Source organism: Pinus tabuliformis, chromosome 2_1, assembly GCF_031772625.1.
Source record: "Pinus tabuliformis cultivar Carrire ecotype Pingquan chromosome 2_1, CPIR1, whole genome shotgun sequence".
Classification (NCBI taxonomy): domain Eukaryota; kingdom Viridiplantae; phylum Streptophyta; class Pinopsida; order Pinales; family Pinaceae; genus Pinus; species Pinus tabuliformis.
The window spans coordinates 644,390,539-644,410,141 of NC_142299.1; the positions used below are offsets into that span (position 1 = coordinate 644,390,539).

The 19,603-nt window shown below is 37.0% G+C and overlaps 1 protein-coding gene across 2 annotated transcripts in view; it reads right to left on the reverse strand.

The window, feature by feature from the left end:
* The window catches only part of LOC149202221 (phosphoribosylaminoimidazole carboxylase, chloroplastic-like), a 270,243-nt gene extending 267,887 nt beyond the window's left edge, over positions 1 to 2,356 (reverse strand). Inside the window, exons 1-3 of one of the 2 annotated variants that reach the window (XM_089403134.1) lie at positions 1,833 to 2,356; positions 1,325 to 1,543; positions 1,098 to 1,209 (exon numbers count right to left, since the gene is read on the reverse strand). In XM_089403134.1, coding sequence (XP_089259260.1) covers positions 1,098 to 1,209; positions 1,325 to 1,543; positions 1,833 to 2,128 — 627 coding nt within the window. In that variant the 5' untranslated portion in view covers positions 2,129 to 2,356. The remainder of the gene's footprint in view (positions 1 to 1,097; positions 1,210 to 1,324; positions 1,544 to 1,832) is intronic. The other variant, XM_089403135.1, reaches the window with a different exon arrangement.
* Between the last annotated feature and the right edge of the window lie 17,247 nt (positions 2,357 to 19,603).

Here is a 19,603-nt window from a genome sequence, read left to right on the forward strand (position 1 = left end):
ATTTTATGTTTTATATATTTTGCCTCGTGACTTGCCTATCAAACCAAGATCGACTGACCTCATAAATTGAAATGGGAACCTTGCCTATTGGAGATTTTATATTTAAAAATATATAAATTCAAACCTAATGGCGAACTCATACAAACTTAATTGAAAATTTCGAGTTTGAATTGAACTTAATCATTGTGGAACTCGAATTCAAACCCAAACCATGTGACATAGGCCAGAAGTGAAGACGGTCGTACAAGTCATCACTGGTAATGCTTCTAATTATGCTTTTGTGAGTAAGAAGTTGGAGGGAAAACACAAAACCATATTCTACACCTCATATGCTACACACTATTGAGAAATATAACTCGAACAGGAGTTTCATGCACAGGTTTCAATGTGAACATGCATGAAGTGGTTAAAGACATTTCAAGGGTGACCACATAGGAAAAGAGGCCGCTAATTCTATTGTGTAGTTCACTTAGGAAAGAGTGAATTGATTTATGTTTTACAATTGAGTATAATAAAGTGTATTTAATGCATTGATGACTTAGACTATATTTAATCTCAACCGTAAATCTCAAGATCAGACTAGGGTTTCTGTAGATTAGATTTTTAAGCTAATCATAAATGCAGACATGATAGAAAGATTCCGACAAGGAAAGCACATGTCGGAAGCCCACCAAGCAGCAAGCACAATTATTCAACTAATGAGAAGTGAGACTCTCCAACCAAAGACCTCCATCAAATGATATAATGCCATGAAGATAAGGGGCTCCACGAAGATGAATCACCCCAAATTTGCCAATGGCTCCAAAGAACCAGCAGCAAATTTCCATAAATATGACGAAAATCACAAAGTGGAACCTCATACAATATGAGTTGTAACAAGAGGCAAAGGTTCAACCTCTGTATCTGGTTTGTTGAACTGCAACACTTTGATGGTCAAGCAAATTTGTTCTCATAATGGATTAGATGCAAAGGTTCAACCTCTGCAAGTAATTTGCAGCTCAAAAAAACAAATTATATAGGTCATCATTAATATTACCCGGGACATTGCAGATAAAAGAAAACAAGCAGTGGCAATCTTCATGGAGGAAACCACTTACTTGGATAAGCCGAATAGTCGAACTATTGGGTTGGCAATCCAATCCTTGTTCTTCTAGCATCTCCAGTGTCTCAACATCCACGTGTTCTATTTCTACAGTCAATACCCCACACCTATTGCCAATTGGGTGCCAAATACCATAAATATCCAGATATTAGCTACGAAACACAATCTAAGGAGCTAGAAGAAATGTTTACATAACAAGTGGATTCTAGAACATCGCCATACCCTTTTGCAAATTCTTGAACTGCATTTGTGTCCCTGAAACTGCCTACAACATGCTTGTAGGCAAGACCACTTGCAGGGCAGTTTTCCAAAGGATCCAGCACTGCTACCTTCACGCCCATCTTTGAGGCTGCCTGGCAAAGCATCCGGCCCAACTGGCCTCCGCCCAAAACTCCCACAACTGTATCACACAGCCCAATAACACTACTACAAAGATCCTCACTGCACATATAGCAGGAGAAACAAAAGCAATACAGGCAAATCATTTCTATATTCACACGATACCCATGCCACATATACCATAAAAACAAAAATGAAAAATATCCTTCACACCCATGTTTTCGATACTGACGTCAAGTCTGTAATAACTATTGCCATATCGCAATGCCTATGTTATATACAGCACCAAAGAGCATACCCTTCACTTCCAATTCAAAACATGCATATTCAAGCTTTTAATATAAACAATAAAGCCATTGGATATATACATTGAAGTTTCTGTTTTACTTACCATGATGCTGCTTGATTCGCTGCTCGTGTCCCTTGTCTGGAAATCCTAGAGTAATTCAACTGCGATCGAATATGAGAGCTCTGTGGATTGCCAGCTCCATAAAATCCAATGTGCTGAATGTGGAGCTTGTGAGAATACAGATGAAATGGGTTTGGTTTGATTTTTGGCCTCAAAGGCCAGCAAAATGAAGAAGCTGAGAATCTTACAGAAGAAGCAGTGGCAAAGAACAGAGTATCCATCTGTGGTTGTAGCAGAGAAGCACACCCACACATTTCTTGATTGAGCGTGTGCATCATCTGAAAGAAACCGACTGCTGTACCAGGATAGTTGATTATGTGTGCGCCTGGTATAGAGAAAGCAACTATGTGATCGAGGCCCACTTACCTATTCCAGGTATTCATTACTGGTGGAAGGGTTTCGGTGAAAAAAGGAGAACCACCCATGGAATTTAAAATTTTGACGATTTTTAAAAGTTTCCACGAATCAACAGTACACAGGAGAGAGAAGTCGTGGAAATAAATTCCCAGATATGCGAATGTCTGCAAGTATTATTATTTTTATTGATGCTTTTTTAAGCATGTAATGACTTTTTAAGAAAATTAAATTGTAATTGAAAATTTTTTAAATGTGTATGGTTAAGGTTAAAGATTATATGATTTTATTTGAATTTTTTTATTTTTTTTTTCCAAGGTGGAAAAACCTATCAAACTCAGTTTGTCAAACCAACAGTGAGGTGTATTTTTTAATATTATTTAAATTTAAATTATTTTTAAAATAAAATTTAAACTTATTTTTTGTTAATTAATAATTTTAAATAAATATTAATAAATTAATACTAATTAATAATTTTTTAATAAATATTACTGACTTCAAAAATATAAATTAAAATCTACCGTATTATATTAGAATTTATTTGTAACTCTAAATTTATAATGTGAATGAAATATCACATAATTAATATTCTCACTTTTATATTTGAGCTTTCTAGTTGTCTTTGAAGTTGGATAAAGAGATCAACACTGGGATACCTTAATGAGTTGAGTAAAGGGTGTTTGGACACTTGGATATCTTAATGAGTTGAGTAAAGGGTTTAATAGAAATGTTCGGACACTTTAACGTACACACATTTCATAAATTTGTAATATCATGTTATTTACTATGGGAATTTTCATATAAAAAAATAACACATAATTATTGAACTAAGAGACGCTCTCTAGTTTAATATGGAAGAGAAGTTGTCCAATAATACATAATTATTAAACTAAGAGACACTCTCTAAGAGACGCTCTCTAGTTTAATATGGAAGGGAAGTTGTCCAATAATACATAATTATTAAACTAAGAGACACTCTCTAGTTTAATGTGGAAGAGAAGTTGTCCTATTTTATTATGCTATATAAATATTTTGATTGGATGAAATTATATCAAAATCAAAATAAAAATAACATAAAATAACAAAATTAATAATTTTACAAGTATTAATTAAGACATTTTGACACAATAAAATAAAATAAAAATAATAACTATAATTATAATTAATAATTAAACCAGCTTAGATTTATCTTAACTCTCGATTTAACCAAGCAATGAGAGGGATCAAGCCTTAGGTACAAACCTCTTTTATAGTGAAAATATATTTGATCCCTCTCAGTGCTTGGTAGATCCAGAGTTAAGATGGATGTGGATTGGTTACTGGATAAAACATTTTAACTAAACCAGCCTAGGTCCATCTTCACTCTGGATCTATGAAGCACTGAGAGGGACCAAATCTCTCTTTTGAGGGGCAAAACTCTTTTCTTTTAGACTAAAAAGAGAATTGATCTATCTTCGAGCTTCGTAAATTCGAAGTTAAGATGGATCTATGTTGGTTAAATTATTAGTCTTTAAATAGGCCACATTAGAGAAAAATACCGTGGGAAAAAACCATGAGACGGTACATTTGTGTTTTTTTTTATTTTTTTTATTTAATTTTGTTTTGTTCTATTATGACTGAGTCAAGATGTTAAACATTATAACATCTCCCCCATTTAGCGCAATAATCTTAATCTTATGAATATTGATTAAAGTAATACAAAAATAATATATAATGAATAGTTTAAAAAAAATGAGATTTAAATTTTAATATAATAAGTTAAGGAAATTTTAAAATAAAATGTTTATTAACAATGGACGAGCATAGAGTATGCCCTAAAATTGCTTCTACTTGGCTAAGAGCTCATCTTCCTTGGACATAAGGAAACAGGGTAATGAAAGGCTACCCCCTTACGAACTACGACAGGTAATTATAAGCAGTGTGGTTTTCCTTGAATAATAATGATGAGTCAACTTGTGTTTGTGGATAGCAACCAATGATGGTTGTCCCCATTGTCCCCATTGTTGGTTTAACCACTGAGTTATGATAGGTTTTCCTACTGTTAAAAAAAACCAATGGTAAAGGAATTTCTCTAGATCAAGTGTTTGCAATTATTACAAGACATCACGAAAGGGACAATGATTTCCCTTCGCAACGTGTGGACACATGTCACACTCTGTCGAGACCTCGACACGGAGTCGTTCAGTCCTCCATTGTGGCAATAACACCCCATTTGTTGGTTCATTCATCGGTTCATTCGATCATCAACTCTGCACCTTTGGCACTAATGCAAAGGTGTCGTAAAAGCATGTGCCATGTCTGGCCCCTCTAATGTTGGGTTAGGGAAATGGATTTTCTTCAGACCATTTTACATGTTGACATATCTATTCCACCCTTCCTCTAATCTGATATTCTTGTCACTCTTCATGCAATGTTCTATGGTAAATGGATTATGTTGGTTTTCATGGCACCTCATCTTGCTAGTCGAGGTTGTTCTCTCATGTATTGAACCAGAGCTAAATCTATAACCATGGATGTTGCTCAAGCATTCCATCATGTGGTCTCCCCTGTAGCTCAGGAAAAAGTGAAGTTGTTGGAGATTGAAGTTAAATTTAAACATGACTTGATTTTCTTGAGGAAATGGTGATCATGATCGCTAAGTTTCTTCCTGCCTATGGTACTAGCGGCACCCACAACACAAAACATTTCAAAACTTTGGAACTTTAGTAGTATACCAAATTGTTGGTGGCACAAACCCTTTCTGGATAAGAAATGGAGCAAATGGAGATATGTGTGCACCTTGACAAAGTAAGACATAGATGGGTTCTTCTTGCCCTCTGAAAATGGTTTAGGAATGAGCAAGGTGAGGTTCTGCTTCCAAGTTTGATGCTACCACTTAGACAACCCTATTGACATCCCCATCCGCATGCATGGTCGCCATATACAAGGTTAATCCAATTTTCATGACTAGTCCGCACAAGCTTTCCTCTTTTACAGTTATAGTATTTTTTTAGTCCATTAGTTAAATAGTTAAATGGTATAAGTGGTCTTGTTTTCCACTCTAGCAGCACAAGCCTTTACAATTATTTGTCAAATACATTTTCAATTTTTTTACAACCTAGTTTCCCAACCTGCAATATTTTGAGACTTACCTACTCAATTCGATTATATGGTGAACAAATAGAATATTGTGTCTAACAATGTTACGTCTCACAATGTTTCATAATTGTTTAAATTTATGATATAGATATATATAACCTATCATCTCACAATGTTTCAAAATTGTTTAATTTATGATATTAGACCACATATATTAACACATTACCAAACGAAAAAACAATATCTAAGGAATTGTAGAGATAATAAATTATATAATGTTTCTTTCATTTATATATATATATATATATATATATTATTTAATTGTTAAATAAAATATAAAATTAAATAAAATCATTTTTAATAATTGAAATATAATCTTAAATCAAAAAATGTATTTGAATTTGATGCATGTAAAAATATTAAAATTATTATATATTTTATAAATGAAGAGATTGGGTAAATAATTAAATTATTTTGTGAAATGGTATAAAGTCATAGTTTATATTTTTAAAAGTAAAGTAAATTTTCAAAAATTGTTACTAACATTTTTATATTTAAATTTCACAAATTAATTCTATTTAAAGTGTTATTAAATTATTTTAATTGTGAGTTTTTATTATAGACGTAATAAGTAATAATTTGTAAATTGATTTCATCTTTATGGTAGCTAGAAGTGATAATTATTTTTCTTATTTAAGAAAGTGATATTTTTATTATCTTAATTTCAAAAGTAACATTTCTACATAAACAAAGAAAACTTAGATCACTCTCAACTTATGTTCTTAATAATAATGTTTTCAAGTAATTAAGAAAATAAACTAAACTTTCAAAATGGTGGACCCAAAACTACTTGTGATGTTTGAGAAAGATGCCAAAAGTTTTTTATTATCTCTAAAGTTATGATAATATAAAAGTGTTTTTTGGTGGACACGAGACCACTTGTGATATTCCCCTTCGATGGTGTTAGAAGGGATGTGCCTTGTCCTACAGATGGTGAGGACATTGTCACCTTAATCAGTGTGTGAGATCGACATGCCCCCATTCTTTCTCATTATGTGGAAACATGGAGGTTAAGACAATGTAAAGTTATTTCAACTGGGGTGGCGGTTATGGTTCTCGATGGACTGTATTAGTGTTCCACTTCTCGCATGTTGGTTCAAGTGGATGGCAATGATGTAACACCCTCCTCCCACATTTACCCAAGCTAATCGATCCACCGGGTAAACATGTGACGAGAGGCCACTATGATGTGATTCAACCTCCTAGGTCACCTTAAGGAAGTGGAACCAACGGAACACAACCAAATTGACCTTCTAAACATGCTACAGAACCTTCAGGAGCCAACTCACCCTTCCAGGTGACCAACCCCTTAGGGAACTCAACATTTTTACTGACCTAGAGCCCCAGTCGCTCCCTTGCCAAGGCATGCATGCGACTGAGAGCCCTAGTCGCTCCCATGAGCCTGCCTGAGTGTGGCTATAGCCTATTGCTGCCAGTGCTATGCCAATGACTATGAGATTTAAAGCTAATTTCCAGGGCTAGGACCCAATCACTGCCCAAAAACTCCATGAAACTTCCATAATGATAAATAACATTGAGATAAAAGGTACTAATGCAAACATTTGAACAATGACTTGATTGTACCCCTACTAGCCATGACAGACATTTTGTCAAACATGTCACAAAGATGTAATCTACAGGTCATAACAACAAATCTGAGCATTGGCGTCTCATACTTATCTGAGAATCATTAGGGAGCATTGATGCCTTATCACATTAATTGCATTATCATCTATCAAGTCATATATTCATTGTTCATTCATTTACAAATCAAAACATGATGAGAGACATACATCATCGTTGTCATTAAACATATTCATGACCAACATATAAACAATGGAGTTGACAAGGATAGAATAGTCGTATAAGCCACATAATAACAAGTACATTTACCCATCAAATACAAGAGGAAAGAGCTCTTATTGACATATGCAAAATGCAACCAAGTATGGGACTTCCACATACCACCCAACCATAGACTAGGCTTAACCAAATCTCTTTTTGAGCCAGTCACCCCCGTTCCATATTCTAAGCATGAATGTGGGATATCATGAAACACATCAATCAAAACCAAACTAGGGCTTCGAGAGGCCAACCACCTCAACCCTCAACCAGTGATTCCACCTCTCGGTTGGACATCATTAACCATCACCAAATCAGTCTCTACCCAAGCTGTTGTTGAAACACTGAGAGGGCGGGTGAATGAGTATTTCATTCAATTGTTATTATTAATGCCAGTTAAGATTTTTCACAATTATAACTAGAAAGTAAATAGAAAGAACTTTATTAAAAAAATGTTCGCGACACCGATCCTCTTATAATGGTTACAAGCTCCAACTTGTAAAATAAATTTTTAGGGCCCCAACCCTAAGGACACCAATCCTTGTTCTCAATTGGTTTTAGGGCTCCAACCCTAAGGAATCCAATCCTTTAATCAAGAGGTCAGGCTCCTACCTGAAAATAAATTGTTCCAAGGCTCCTACCTTGAGGACTCCAATCCTTGATGCTTCAACTTGATTGACAAAATAAAGACTTACTTCAATGCTTGCTTTCTTCACTATTCAATGCTTCAAGTTCTTCACTGTGCATTACAGGCCTTTGTCATGCTTTTGTAGTCATCTTCACTTCCCATAATTTCGTTAGGAGATGAGCAATAATATGTAGCTATAGGTGTGGATCACTGCATGGAAATTATGAGGTTCAAGACTACAAGTACTTGACAATAGTGTTAATGTTGACTATGATCCACCTTCAAAAAATATGACTGTGATATGAAGTTTTAATAGTCTTGAGTCTGCTTCAAATAAGACCTTTAGAATTTTGACTTCAAACTGTTACTGCCTTAAAATTAACAACAATCCTATCTGCTAGTCTTTACTCGATGCCTAAAATGAATGGTATCTGGTCAGCCGAACCAACATTGACTGTGTTCCACACAAATCATATTCCACCAATTAACTGTATGCGATGTATTCACCCATACAAGTCCACCAGATTATGTTTTTAGTCCCAAATCAGAGCATCACTGGTTAAGTAGATAGAGATAATGATGAATCTGAAAATAATGGAAGGTTACAGGTATGTGTAGAGGAAAAAAGTGTCACCGCATCTTTGGTCCGAGTGGAATGATAGATCTGAAAAACGATCACAGGTTTGCACAACAAATCGCTGCAAGTGAGACCGAGCCAAATTCAACAGGTCAACGAATCTTTTCCTCAGTGGCGTCCTTTTTATCTTCCGATTTTCTTCGAACTTTTGTCTGCCTAGGTTCACGAGTTGTGAACCCTTTCGATCTCTTTCTGGAATGTATGTCACGTTTTTTTATCATTCCACGCGTTGAATCTCTTTTTTATATGGACTCGATGAGTGGAGACATCACTGAGCGGAGGGGCCAACATTAATGGGCGTAGCGAACAGTAGGATTAGTGAAAAGTATGGAAAAATAAATAAGAAAGGTAATAATAATATAATTTTAATGAGGAATGAGGAATAATTTATATATGAATAAATTAGGAAATAGGGATTTAAGAATTTTGATATATCTAGGGTATTTGATATATATAAGGAATTAGGATAAGGATTAGAGTTAGTGTTTGAGGTCTTAGGGTTAAGGTTTCATGAACAATTAGGGTTCGAGGACTTATGGATTAGGGTTAGGGTTACAAATAGATTAACATCAATGACAATTCTTAACAATTGTTTAGGGCTCCAGAGCATTTGTTCCAACCAGGGCTTCGAGGACTAGTAACTCAACCCACAATTGTTATTGAACTTCTAGAGCATTTGTCCAACCGAGGCTTCCAGATCTAGTAACTCAACCCACTAAGGGCTTCCATAGCATTTGTCCAATAAAGGCTTCCAAGACTAGTAACTTAACCCAAGTTGTTATAGGGCTTCCAGAGTGTTTATCCAACCAAGGCTTCCAGGAACTAGTAACTCAACCAAGCTATTACATCACTTCCATATCGTTTGTCCAATCAAGGCTTCCAGGAACTAGTAACTCAACCCACAACCAAACGAACATGAGAACCAACTAGAAAACAAAAGGAAAGGAACCCACAACACCATGGTTATTCAAGAGATGGCAAGGCTAGGAAAATCCATTGTCAATCCAGGAAATCCTCCATGCTAATGACAGATCATAACCAAGAAACCACATGCATGCCAAACCTAGCAAGGAAATCATACATGTAACTCGGTACCTGCAAGAAGAACCTGTTGTAGTTGTTGATCCCGATGTCCTCTTGCACTTTCCTGTGCTTCCTTTACCTTCTTGTTCCAAATCCCAAGTATGCCACACTCCTTCGAGAATGCTCTAAGAAAACTCTAACTGTCCACGAGTATGAGAGAGAGAGTAGAAAGTGAGAGCTATAAAACTAAATTGACAAAATGGTACCAACTGATCCCCATAAGCCTTTTTATTAATGAGGCCTCTATTATCTTCATTTTCCATTATTATCCTTCATTTTCCTCCTCACATGCAACCTATGACCTTTCACCACCCTTTTATCCTATTTTCCATTATTTTCACAAATAAATGCCACTTTACCTTTGTCATTTCCTTTGCCAATTTCCATAGCCATAAATTAGTCACAAGTGATCCCCATCGCTATGTTTTTTCCCAATATTCAGCTTGGAATACAGATCTCATGACCTTGGTTATTATTTTTCCCTTATTAACTTTATTACACGGATTTTTCACCAGGGTTGTTACAGAACCCTCCCCCTTGGGGGAACACCGTCCTCGGTGTTCAACGACACCTACAACCAACAAGACTGTTATAAGCAAAACATACTTCCCATGGAGCTTTATAACTTAGCTCAGTGTAGTATTTACAATGACCATCTTGCTGACAAGCAAACCAACATGACAACATAACAACCATAATGACCTGGCACTCATACCGCTTATTGGAGCTTTATAACACAACTCATGGCAGTATTTACATCCATATACATATGTACATATAAGAAAACATTCACTCAATTAGTGAATAGAGAAGGATACATAGGCCACATCTGATCTGTCATCTCCCATGTAGCTTCATCGAGCCCAAAGTGCTTCCACTGCACTTTAACCTATTCGATTGCTCGTTCCAGAGCATGAGCACCTTGTAGAAATTCCCACTGTAGATCACCTGATAATGCAATATACTAAAGCAAAATACTTGATCTACTTCTACAAACAAACTTGTGGAAGTTTAATCGATTTTGAGCAAGATCATATAGAACACATATAACAGAAATAAGAAATCATTACATGAACACATAAGAATACTCCGGGGAAAGCCTCAACTAAAAACCTCGATCTATGTGTTATCATACAAGTGGAAATATCTTAGGATTACACAAAGCTTTAGCTCACAAGCTATCCAGCTCTTAGTACAATCCCTCTGTTGCTCATAGGCAGTCAAAAGCTTCTCACAAACCTTCTCCTCTGCCCTCCACGCCTCCTATTTCCCTGCGCAATTTCTCCTGGGGTCCAATGCTGCCACCTGCGTGAATTCACCTCTCACACAACTCACCAAACTCAGAAATAACCGCACAATCCTGAAGGATATAATTCCTTCTGCATGGATGAGTTTCCTATATAGGAAAATTCCTCCAACTGATAGTACACTGTCCCTTCCTCTGATCTCAACTGGGTCTCTGACTTAACTGACATGCATGAGTTATTTATGAGAGAATATTCAGTTATCTAAAGTGTAGTAGTTACATGCATGCATGCATTAACTAACTAAACTCACAATTAGTTCCACAAACTGTTGGAACTAATCTAACTAGACTTAACTCAGTTAACTGAGCTAACAAATTACAACTCATCCTAATCACTTTAATTAAGGGATAACTTCTTCAATCAAAGGGAAAATTGTTGCATGTCTTCACATAGACTTCATATTTGATTTTCTCCAACTAATTAACTCAATATGAATTAATTAATTATTTTTCAAACAACTGCTAAGATCAAATTCGAATTTTAATTCTCAATTTTAGTTCAGGTACTAACTAAAATTGGAATCTATCCTGAAATGCTATTTTTAGCATTTCTATTTTATCGTTTCTTGTTGCTATTTCCAACACTAGTACTTGAAATTCTATTTATAGCAATGTTATTTATAGCATTTCTTGTTGCTATTTTCAACACACCTTTCTCTACAAAATGCAGTGACGTTCCAGTTGGAATTATCCTTTCGAATCCACCTGCAATACAATCCAGCCAATCACATGATCAACATATTTAACATACTTCTTAAGCAATGACACATGGAAAATATCATGGACTTTCACTATCGGAGGCAGTGCAAGTTGATAGGCTACTGGCCTAATCCTAAAAGGTCCATAATATTGAGGTGGCAACTTGGCACATGATCCAATCCCTAAGGAGCTCTTATTGGGCTTGATGCATAAATACACTTGTTCCCCAACCTGAAACTCCTTAAACAACTTGTTCTGAGCTGCATAACTTTTCGACCTATCCTGCGTTGCCTTCATATTCTTCTTGATCACCTGCATTTCTTATTCCATCTCTGCCAATATATCCAGTCCTATCAATACCCTATTAACTGGATAACTCCAACTGATAAGAGTATTACAACTCCGCCCATAGAGTGTCACAAACAGACTCATCCTCAGTGACTCATGATACCCATTGTTGTAAGCAAACTCAACTAGTGGAAGATACTCTTCCCACCTCTATTGTCGATGCATCACATACATCCTCAACATATCCTCCAATATCTTATTGATCTTCTCTGTTTGTCCATCTGTCTGCGGATGATAAGTTGTATTGAAGGCCAACCCTGTACCTAATCCTTTAAATAGCCCCTTCCAAAACTTGGAAATGAACTTGGCATCCTTGTTTGACATAGTCTTCCTTGTAACACCATACAATCTGACCACATCTTTAATGAAGACTTGTGCTACATCACTATATGAAAAAGTAGACTTCACTGGAATGAAGTGCGCTACCTTTCTCAACCCTCCCATCACAACCATGATGGAATCATGTTGTCTAGATATCCTCGACAAACCTGTGATGAAATCCATGGAAATGACTTCCCATTTCCACTCTAGAATCGAAATCGGTTGTAGTAGTCCACCTGGATGCTTACACTCTACCTTCACCTACTGACAGTCCAAGCACCTAGCCACAAACTTTGACACATCTTCTTCAAATTCAGCCAATAATAGAACTTCTTTACTGTGGTCAATGTTTTCTGATAGCCTGGGTGACCTGAATATGGTCATGCATGAAAATCCCTCAATATAACCTTCTTGAGCTCACTAATGTCTGGCACATATATCCTGTCTCTAAACCTGACCAAACCATCCACTGTAAGATGATAGTCCACATCCTGATCACTTGTACCATGTTGTAACCTGCACATAAGCTCCATGTACATGTCATCCTACTTACCTAACTGTAACATCTAATCTTGTAAGTCTGGATCTGCCCCTTTTCTTTGGTTGTATCGATTTTTAGAGCCATTATCGATTGTTGCCTTAGATCAGGTTGTATTTGGTTGTTTTCTATGGTTTTCTTGGTTTTTAAAACCATCATCATTTGTTGGTCCAAATCAAGCCAGTTTTGGCCCTTTTCTTTGGTATTATCGGGTTGCAAGCATGTATCCCTGCTCGCACAATTAGGGAAACCCATTGTATGGTGACAATCTATTAGATACAACCCTCCACCCTAAATGACCTAGGTTTGGGGAAGAGTTGGACGACTAGAAATACAGGGAGGAGTTTCAGATATTTATCAAGACTCTTAATGGAAAATAGGCTCTTATTTGGGTTTCAGATTTGGATTATGTGGTGAATCTTAAGTTGCAAATAGAGACTTGGTTGGGATTTCCTATAGACAAACTACACCTCTTTTATGAGGGAAAGGAGTTACCGAATCTTCTTCAGTTGCAGGATTTCAACGTTACAATAAAATCCACTGTTGTCATAAATTTAAGATTATGTGGGGGTGCATTGTGACCCAAGAGGCTCATCCTCCTACATGGATGCAACGAGGGTTAAATGCTCCAATTCATTGGACACACTACAATACAACCTTGGACCTTAAATTGTTGTACAACAACAACAAGTGCATGCCATAGAGGTAAATCTAACTAAGGTTAATAATATTTTCTCTATTCTTCAAACTTGGGAAGTAATATGCAAATTCAATAGTTTTTGCCCCAAGGTTGATGTTTTACATTAATGGGTTTTTCACAACATGGACAAACAATTGTTATATATAGCTATGCTCTAAAGATTTTTTCATAGTCTAGTTTGATACCAAAGAAAACCCGGAGACAGTTTTTGAAATAAGGGTCCTATTTTTCGGGAAATGCAATCCTATTCCCTGGGTTTGGGGAAATGCAAGGCTATTCATTACCCCTTGGTTCCAAGAATCTGATGCAACAACAGTTGTGGTCTTGTCAATGCCAATATGGGTGAGGCCACGAAGTCTCCCCCTTCCCTTCTTGCATCATAAGGTCCTTAAAGAAATTGGAAACACTTCGAGAACATTCAAAAATATGTCTACCAAGAAAACATAGAAAGGCTTATTTACTTTTGCCAGAGTCAGTGTAGAAATAGACCTAAGTAAAGGTTTACTTGATCGCATTCAACTAAAACATAAAAACCTCTAGTGGACCGAAATTTTGGATTATGAAAACACAACATTCAGACGTTGATTATGTTACCACATAGGACACATGTTAGACACATTCCCTTAGGCCCAAAAGTACCCAAAAAATAAAAAGAGGAAGGCCCATAAAACAAAAGTGTGGTAGCCCTCCAATTATTGTCGCACGGAGGAATAAGAAGGGGAAATCACAGAGAACCGTCTAAACCAAGAAGAAGGGGGTACTCAAGACCAAAAAGGCAATGCAACCCACAAGCAAAATGGAACAAAATTAGAAACGATCCATGATCCAGAGCAATAGAAAAATGTGGCACACAAAGATGATGATAAGGTGGGTGTAAAGAGAGCTCGTGCCTTGGAAAGTTATGATTCAGATAAAGAACACCCACCAGAGACAACTGTGAACAAATTGGTAGAGGTTCATGTGGACCATTCTGTGACGGGATGGCAAAAGGTCCAAAAAAAGAAAGGAAAGAAAGGCGCGAAGATTAGTGATTTTTATATCACATAATCTTCTCTTATGTATTCTTCATTTTTGGTTTTCTCTCCGTTATCTTTCAATTCACGAGGCTACTTATATTGAATGCTTTAAGCGTCTGCAAAATGTATCTGTGTTCCTTTTCTTCGAAAGTGAAATAAAATTATCGGTTTTGTCCCTTTGAAAAAAACAAGTACATAGATGGAGTGAGAAAGTTTTCAAGGTTAATTTGATTGGTTACGCCATAAGAAATATGTTCAAATTTGGATTAATTGTGTTTATCTCAGATGATTGGGAGGAAATATTGTTGTACTCCCCCACCTAAGTTCAATTCTTGCAAGTGACATTTTGAGCTTGTAATGAATACATTGTTGTAGTGGCTTGGCCTTGTGCCTAAAAATCCAGGGTTACCTTTAATATCATCCTCCAAATGAGGGAAAGTAACATATTTAAATATGCTAGAATTTATGAGTGTTATTAGTTGTTATGTAGAGTCATGCTCCATTTAGATATTCCAATGAATCTTTTTGTTTTTTATTTATTTATTTATTTTATAAACATGATTATTATCTATTAACTATTGTTGTTATTTGTTTACACCTTTTAAAGATTAATATCATAAAATAACTTCATAATCATTGTCATGGAGAGGGATCTGAAATTGCTTCTGATTGTTCAAGTGATTATCTTTCATAAATGTAAGGAAATATATTTGTAACCACCCCTCCCATATTTACCCACTTTCACCAACTTGCGAGGGTAAATATGAGATGAGGGTTACTATGACATTACTCAACCTCCTAGGTACAGTTAAGGAAGTGGAATTGACGGGCTAAAACTTTACTGATCTTCCCCAGGAGCTACAAGACCGATAGGAGCCAAACAACCACTCTAGTTGCCATAAACCTGAGTTAACTTGCCTTTTTACTGATTTGGACTTCTAGTCACTTGCATAACAAGGCCAACCAACGAATGTAACCCTCCAGTCACATGGATAACCCTGCCTCCCAATGACTGTGGTATATAATTTTCAATTCTGTGCATGCAACCCTAGAATCTGACCCACTTTTTTAGGGCTAAGATTCAGACCTCTGCCTAGAACTTGATAAAACTTTCCAAAATGATGAGTGACACTAGAACAAAGCCATTAATGCAAAACTTAGACAAGAACTTGATGTAACCAAGCCTAACCATGACAAATATTTCGTCAAACACATTGTGAACATGTAATCTACAGGCCATGAATGCATATCTAAACATAGAGATCTTAAACCTATATGAGAATCATCAAGAAGGTCTAATGCCCTCTCACAATAGTTGCAATAACATATATTAGGTCATGCATTCAATATTTATTTATTCACCAATAAAATCATGTTAAGATCCATAACTAGAATTTGTCATGAAACCATGCTTATATCCAATATATAATCAGAATAATAACAATGATAAATCAACCATCAGAGCCAGATCATAACAAGTACATTTACTCATAAAATACAAGAGGAAAAGAGCTCTTATTAACATATGCAAACGACAACCAATTTAGAGACCTCCACGTACCACCCGACCATAGATTAGGTTGAACCAAAATTTTCTTTCAGCCAATCACCCTCATGCCATATTCGAAGCATGAATGTGGGACTCTAAAAAAAACAACAAGGCTTCCTCAAGTTTTACCACAATCCAGCCAAAATTGGTCAAGGGACTCCTAGGCCCGAAACAAGCACCTACAAGACCAAGATTTACCGCAATCCCACCATTATCGGTTAAGGGATTCCTAGACCCAAACAAAAACATACACTACCAGGCTTTACCACAGTCTGACCACAACCGGTCAAGGAATCCATCCAACCCCATTTTCCTCGGTACAGTCGATCCTCCTTAGTTAGCACCCTGGAAGATTAGGTTGAGTACTATTGTTGGACCCCTACATATATTGCAATTTGTAGCACCTAAAACTCCTTTGTGACCATAGTTCCCTATGTTAACTGAAGATTTCCCTCTACCTTATCTTCTAGATCAGATCCAACATTTGGGGTTCGGTCATAGCCATACAACTCAGATTCAGCAGCTGGGGTTTTTCATAATGCAGATCAGACTATTTGTGCAGCACATTCGACAGTACTAAGACCTTGGGGTTTTCTTACTATAGTCTAGGCCTGATTTTCGCAGGACATTGGGCAGTATCAAGCTTTATGGAATTCAGCCACTGCAGTATTGATGAGTGGGGAGTAAAACTCCTTTTAGAGTTAAAATAAAAATTATATATATATATATATATATCCCGAGACACTTGCAAGAGACTTAGCCCATAAGCTTCAAGATGATGAACTGGTCACAGTGGTACCATTCACTTGTAAGCCCCCAATTTTTTGGTAGTAACCATTCATTATTTATTTATTTTTTCTTTTTATATTTATTTATTTATTATTATTATTTTATTTTATTTTTTGACGCGACTTCAAGTGACCCATGCCATTAGACTCCCAAGCTCACCCTCTTTTTAAGAAGACTACTCTTAAGTAATCGACCAGGGTTGGTGTATGCTAAGTACAGATCTTAAGTTATGGCTACTGAGAAGGTCGACCACCTTGAAAAAATGTTTGACGAATTCCAAGACAATATTACCAAATTGATCTCACAATTAGCAGACCTTATAACAAAGTCTCATCGGGAGGAGCCTAGTGTTGATGTACACATAGAGGGAGAATCCATGCATCACATTCACTTCCATGGAAATCACCAACATTCCAACCACGAGACACCCAAGCTGGACATGTACAAATTTGATGGCTCTAACCCTGCAGTATGGGTAGCACAAATGGAACAATATTTCTCCCTTAACGATATCGGCTAAGATGAAACCAAACTACATGTGGGATCCCTTTACTTGGACCAAGAGAGATGGCAGTGGTGGCAGTGGCATAAAAAATTATCCAGGGAGAGTAACTTGGAACAAGTTCTCAAAATCCATATGTGATCGCTTTGTTCGGAATCTAATTTTTTGGGTCATCTCACTGAGCTCTGACAGATAGGTAGAGTAAAGGACTACACTATAGCCTTTGAGCAATTGGCCATCAGAACTGATGGTGTAGGAGATGACTTCTACTTGGAATGTTTCATCAATGGCCTAAAAGAAGCCATCCAAGCCCATGCCCAGATGCATCACCTAGCTACTTGGTTGGACGCGTGCCGCGAGGCCTTAGATGTGGATATTGTCTTAAATGCCTAGTATAATTGTCCCAATTTCGTTGTCGATACGCGTCACACCCAGGCTCAGGGCCCCACCCAAAGACTTAAGGTTCAAAAGGTGTCACCAACAGAAATGGCCCAAAGAAGAAAATAAGGATTGTGTTACTATTGTGATGACAAGTACTCCACTAGACATAAATGCAAGGAACCAAAATTATTTAAAATAGATGCTACTGAAAATAGCTTCGCAGATGAAACTCCATCCCTTGAGGTGCCTGAGGAAGAAGCATGGGAAACCCAAACTGACAATGATCTCATAGCTATGCCAGATGAGCTGGTTATATCACTACATGCCTTGGCTGGCCTTTCTTCGCCTCAGACTCTCAACATCTAAGGCATTATTAAACATCGACTACTAGTGGTATTGATTGATTGTGGCAGCACTCGTAACTTTATCCATAAGAGAGTCGCATAAGATGTTCATTGCTTTGTGCGGGCGGTATCTAATTTGCAAGTCCTTATCGCTGATGGGGGGACCATGGGATGTGAAGGTTAGTGTGAAAATATTAAGCTTCAGATACGAGACTACCACATAAAGACCCACATGTTTGCTATTCAAATGGGTGGTTGCGACATTGTCCTGGGCGTTGAATGAGATTTAAGTAGAACGAACACATTCATATATTAAGGGGACTCCAGGCAGGTGCTCCTACTATCATCAACTCGCATCAAATGGAGATGCTTTTAGAAAAGGGCCATTGTGGAGTAGTTGACCAATTTAATTCCACTAAGGCCATTGAATCCATTACTCCTCATATTCATCCTAAGATGCAACAGGTACTAGATCACCACCAATGGGTCTTTCACAAACCTAAAGAGATTCCACCATCTAGGGGTGAACATGATCATAGCCTCCCTTTGGTCCTAGGTGCCCAGCCGCCTAATGTTCACCCATATCGATATCCTTTTGCCCAAAAGAATGAAATTGAAAAAATCATCTTGAAGCCGGTGTTATCTGTCCCAACATCAACCCTTATTCATCTCCAGTGGTCATGAATCTAAATAAAGATGGAGAATGGCGCATATGTCCGAACTTTTGGGCCCTCAACAAGCTCACTATCAAGGACAAATATCCTATTTCGGTTGTTGATGATCTGCTTTATTAACTACATGGTGCTCAATTCTTTACTAGGCTAGACCTTGCTCGGGTTATCACCAAATACGCATGAAGGAAGTAGACATTTGCAAGACTACCTTCTGAACTCATGAAGGCCATTATGAATTCTTGGTCATGCCATTTGGTCTCTGTAATGCTCGATCAACTTTTCAAAGTCTCATGGACCACTTGTTGAAACCATATCTCCAAAAATTTGTCTTGGTCTTCTTTGATGACATTCTCATCTACAGCATAACCTAGGACAAACATCTTCAACATGTAAACCAAATATTGCAACTACTCCGAGATCACAAATATTTTTCAAATTATCCAAGTGCTCTTTTGGCGTGGAAGAAGTCGACTATTTGGGACACATTGTGGGTCGTGAAGGAATGAGGGTTGATCCAAAAAAAAATTAAGCAATGCAAGATTGGCCCCAACCAAAAACATTGAAGAGTTTGAGGGGATTCTTGGGTTTCACTGGCTACTATCGCAAATTTTTCCGCAATTATGGACACATTGCTGAACCCCTCACTAATATTCTCAAGAAAAAATCATTTCTCTGGACTGATGCAGCTCAACATGCCTTCTTGGCTCTCAAACAGACCATGTGCTCCAATCCCGTATTGGCCCTACCTAACTTCACCAAATATTTTGTGATTGAATGTGATGCTTCAGGTACCAGTACTGGCGCTGTATTAATGCAGGAAGGTAAACCATTAGCTTTCACCAGCCCACAACTTTGTGGCAAACATCTGGGTCAATTTACTTATGAGAAATAAATGATGGCCATC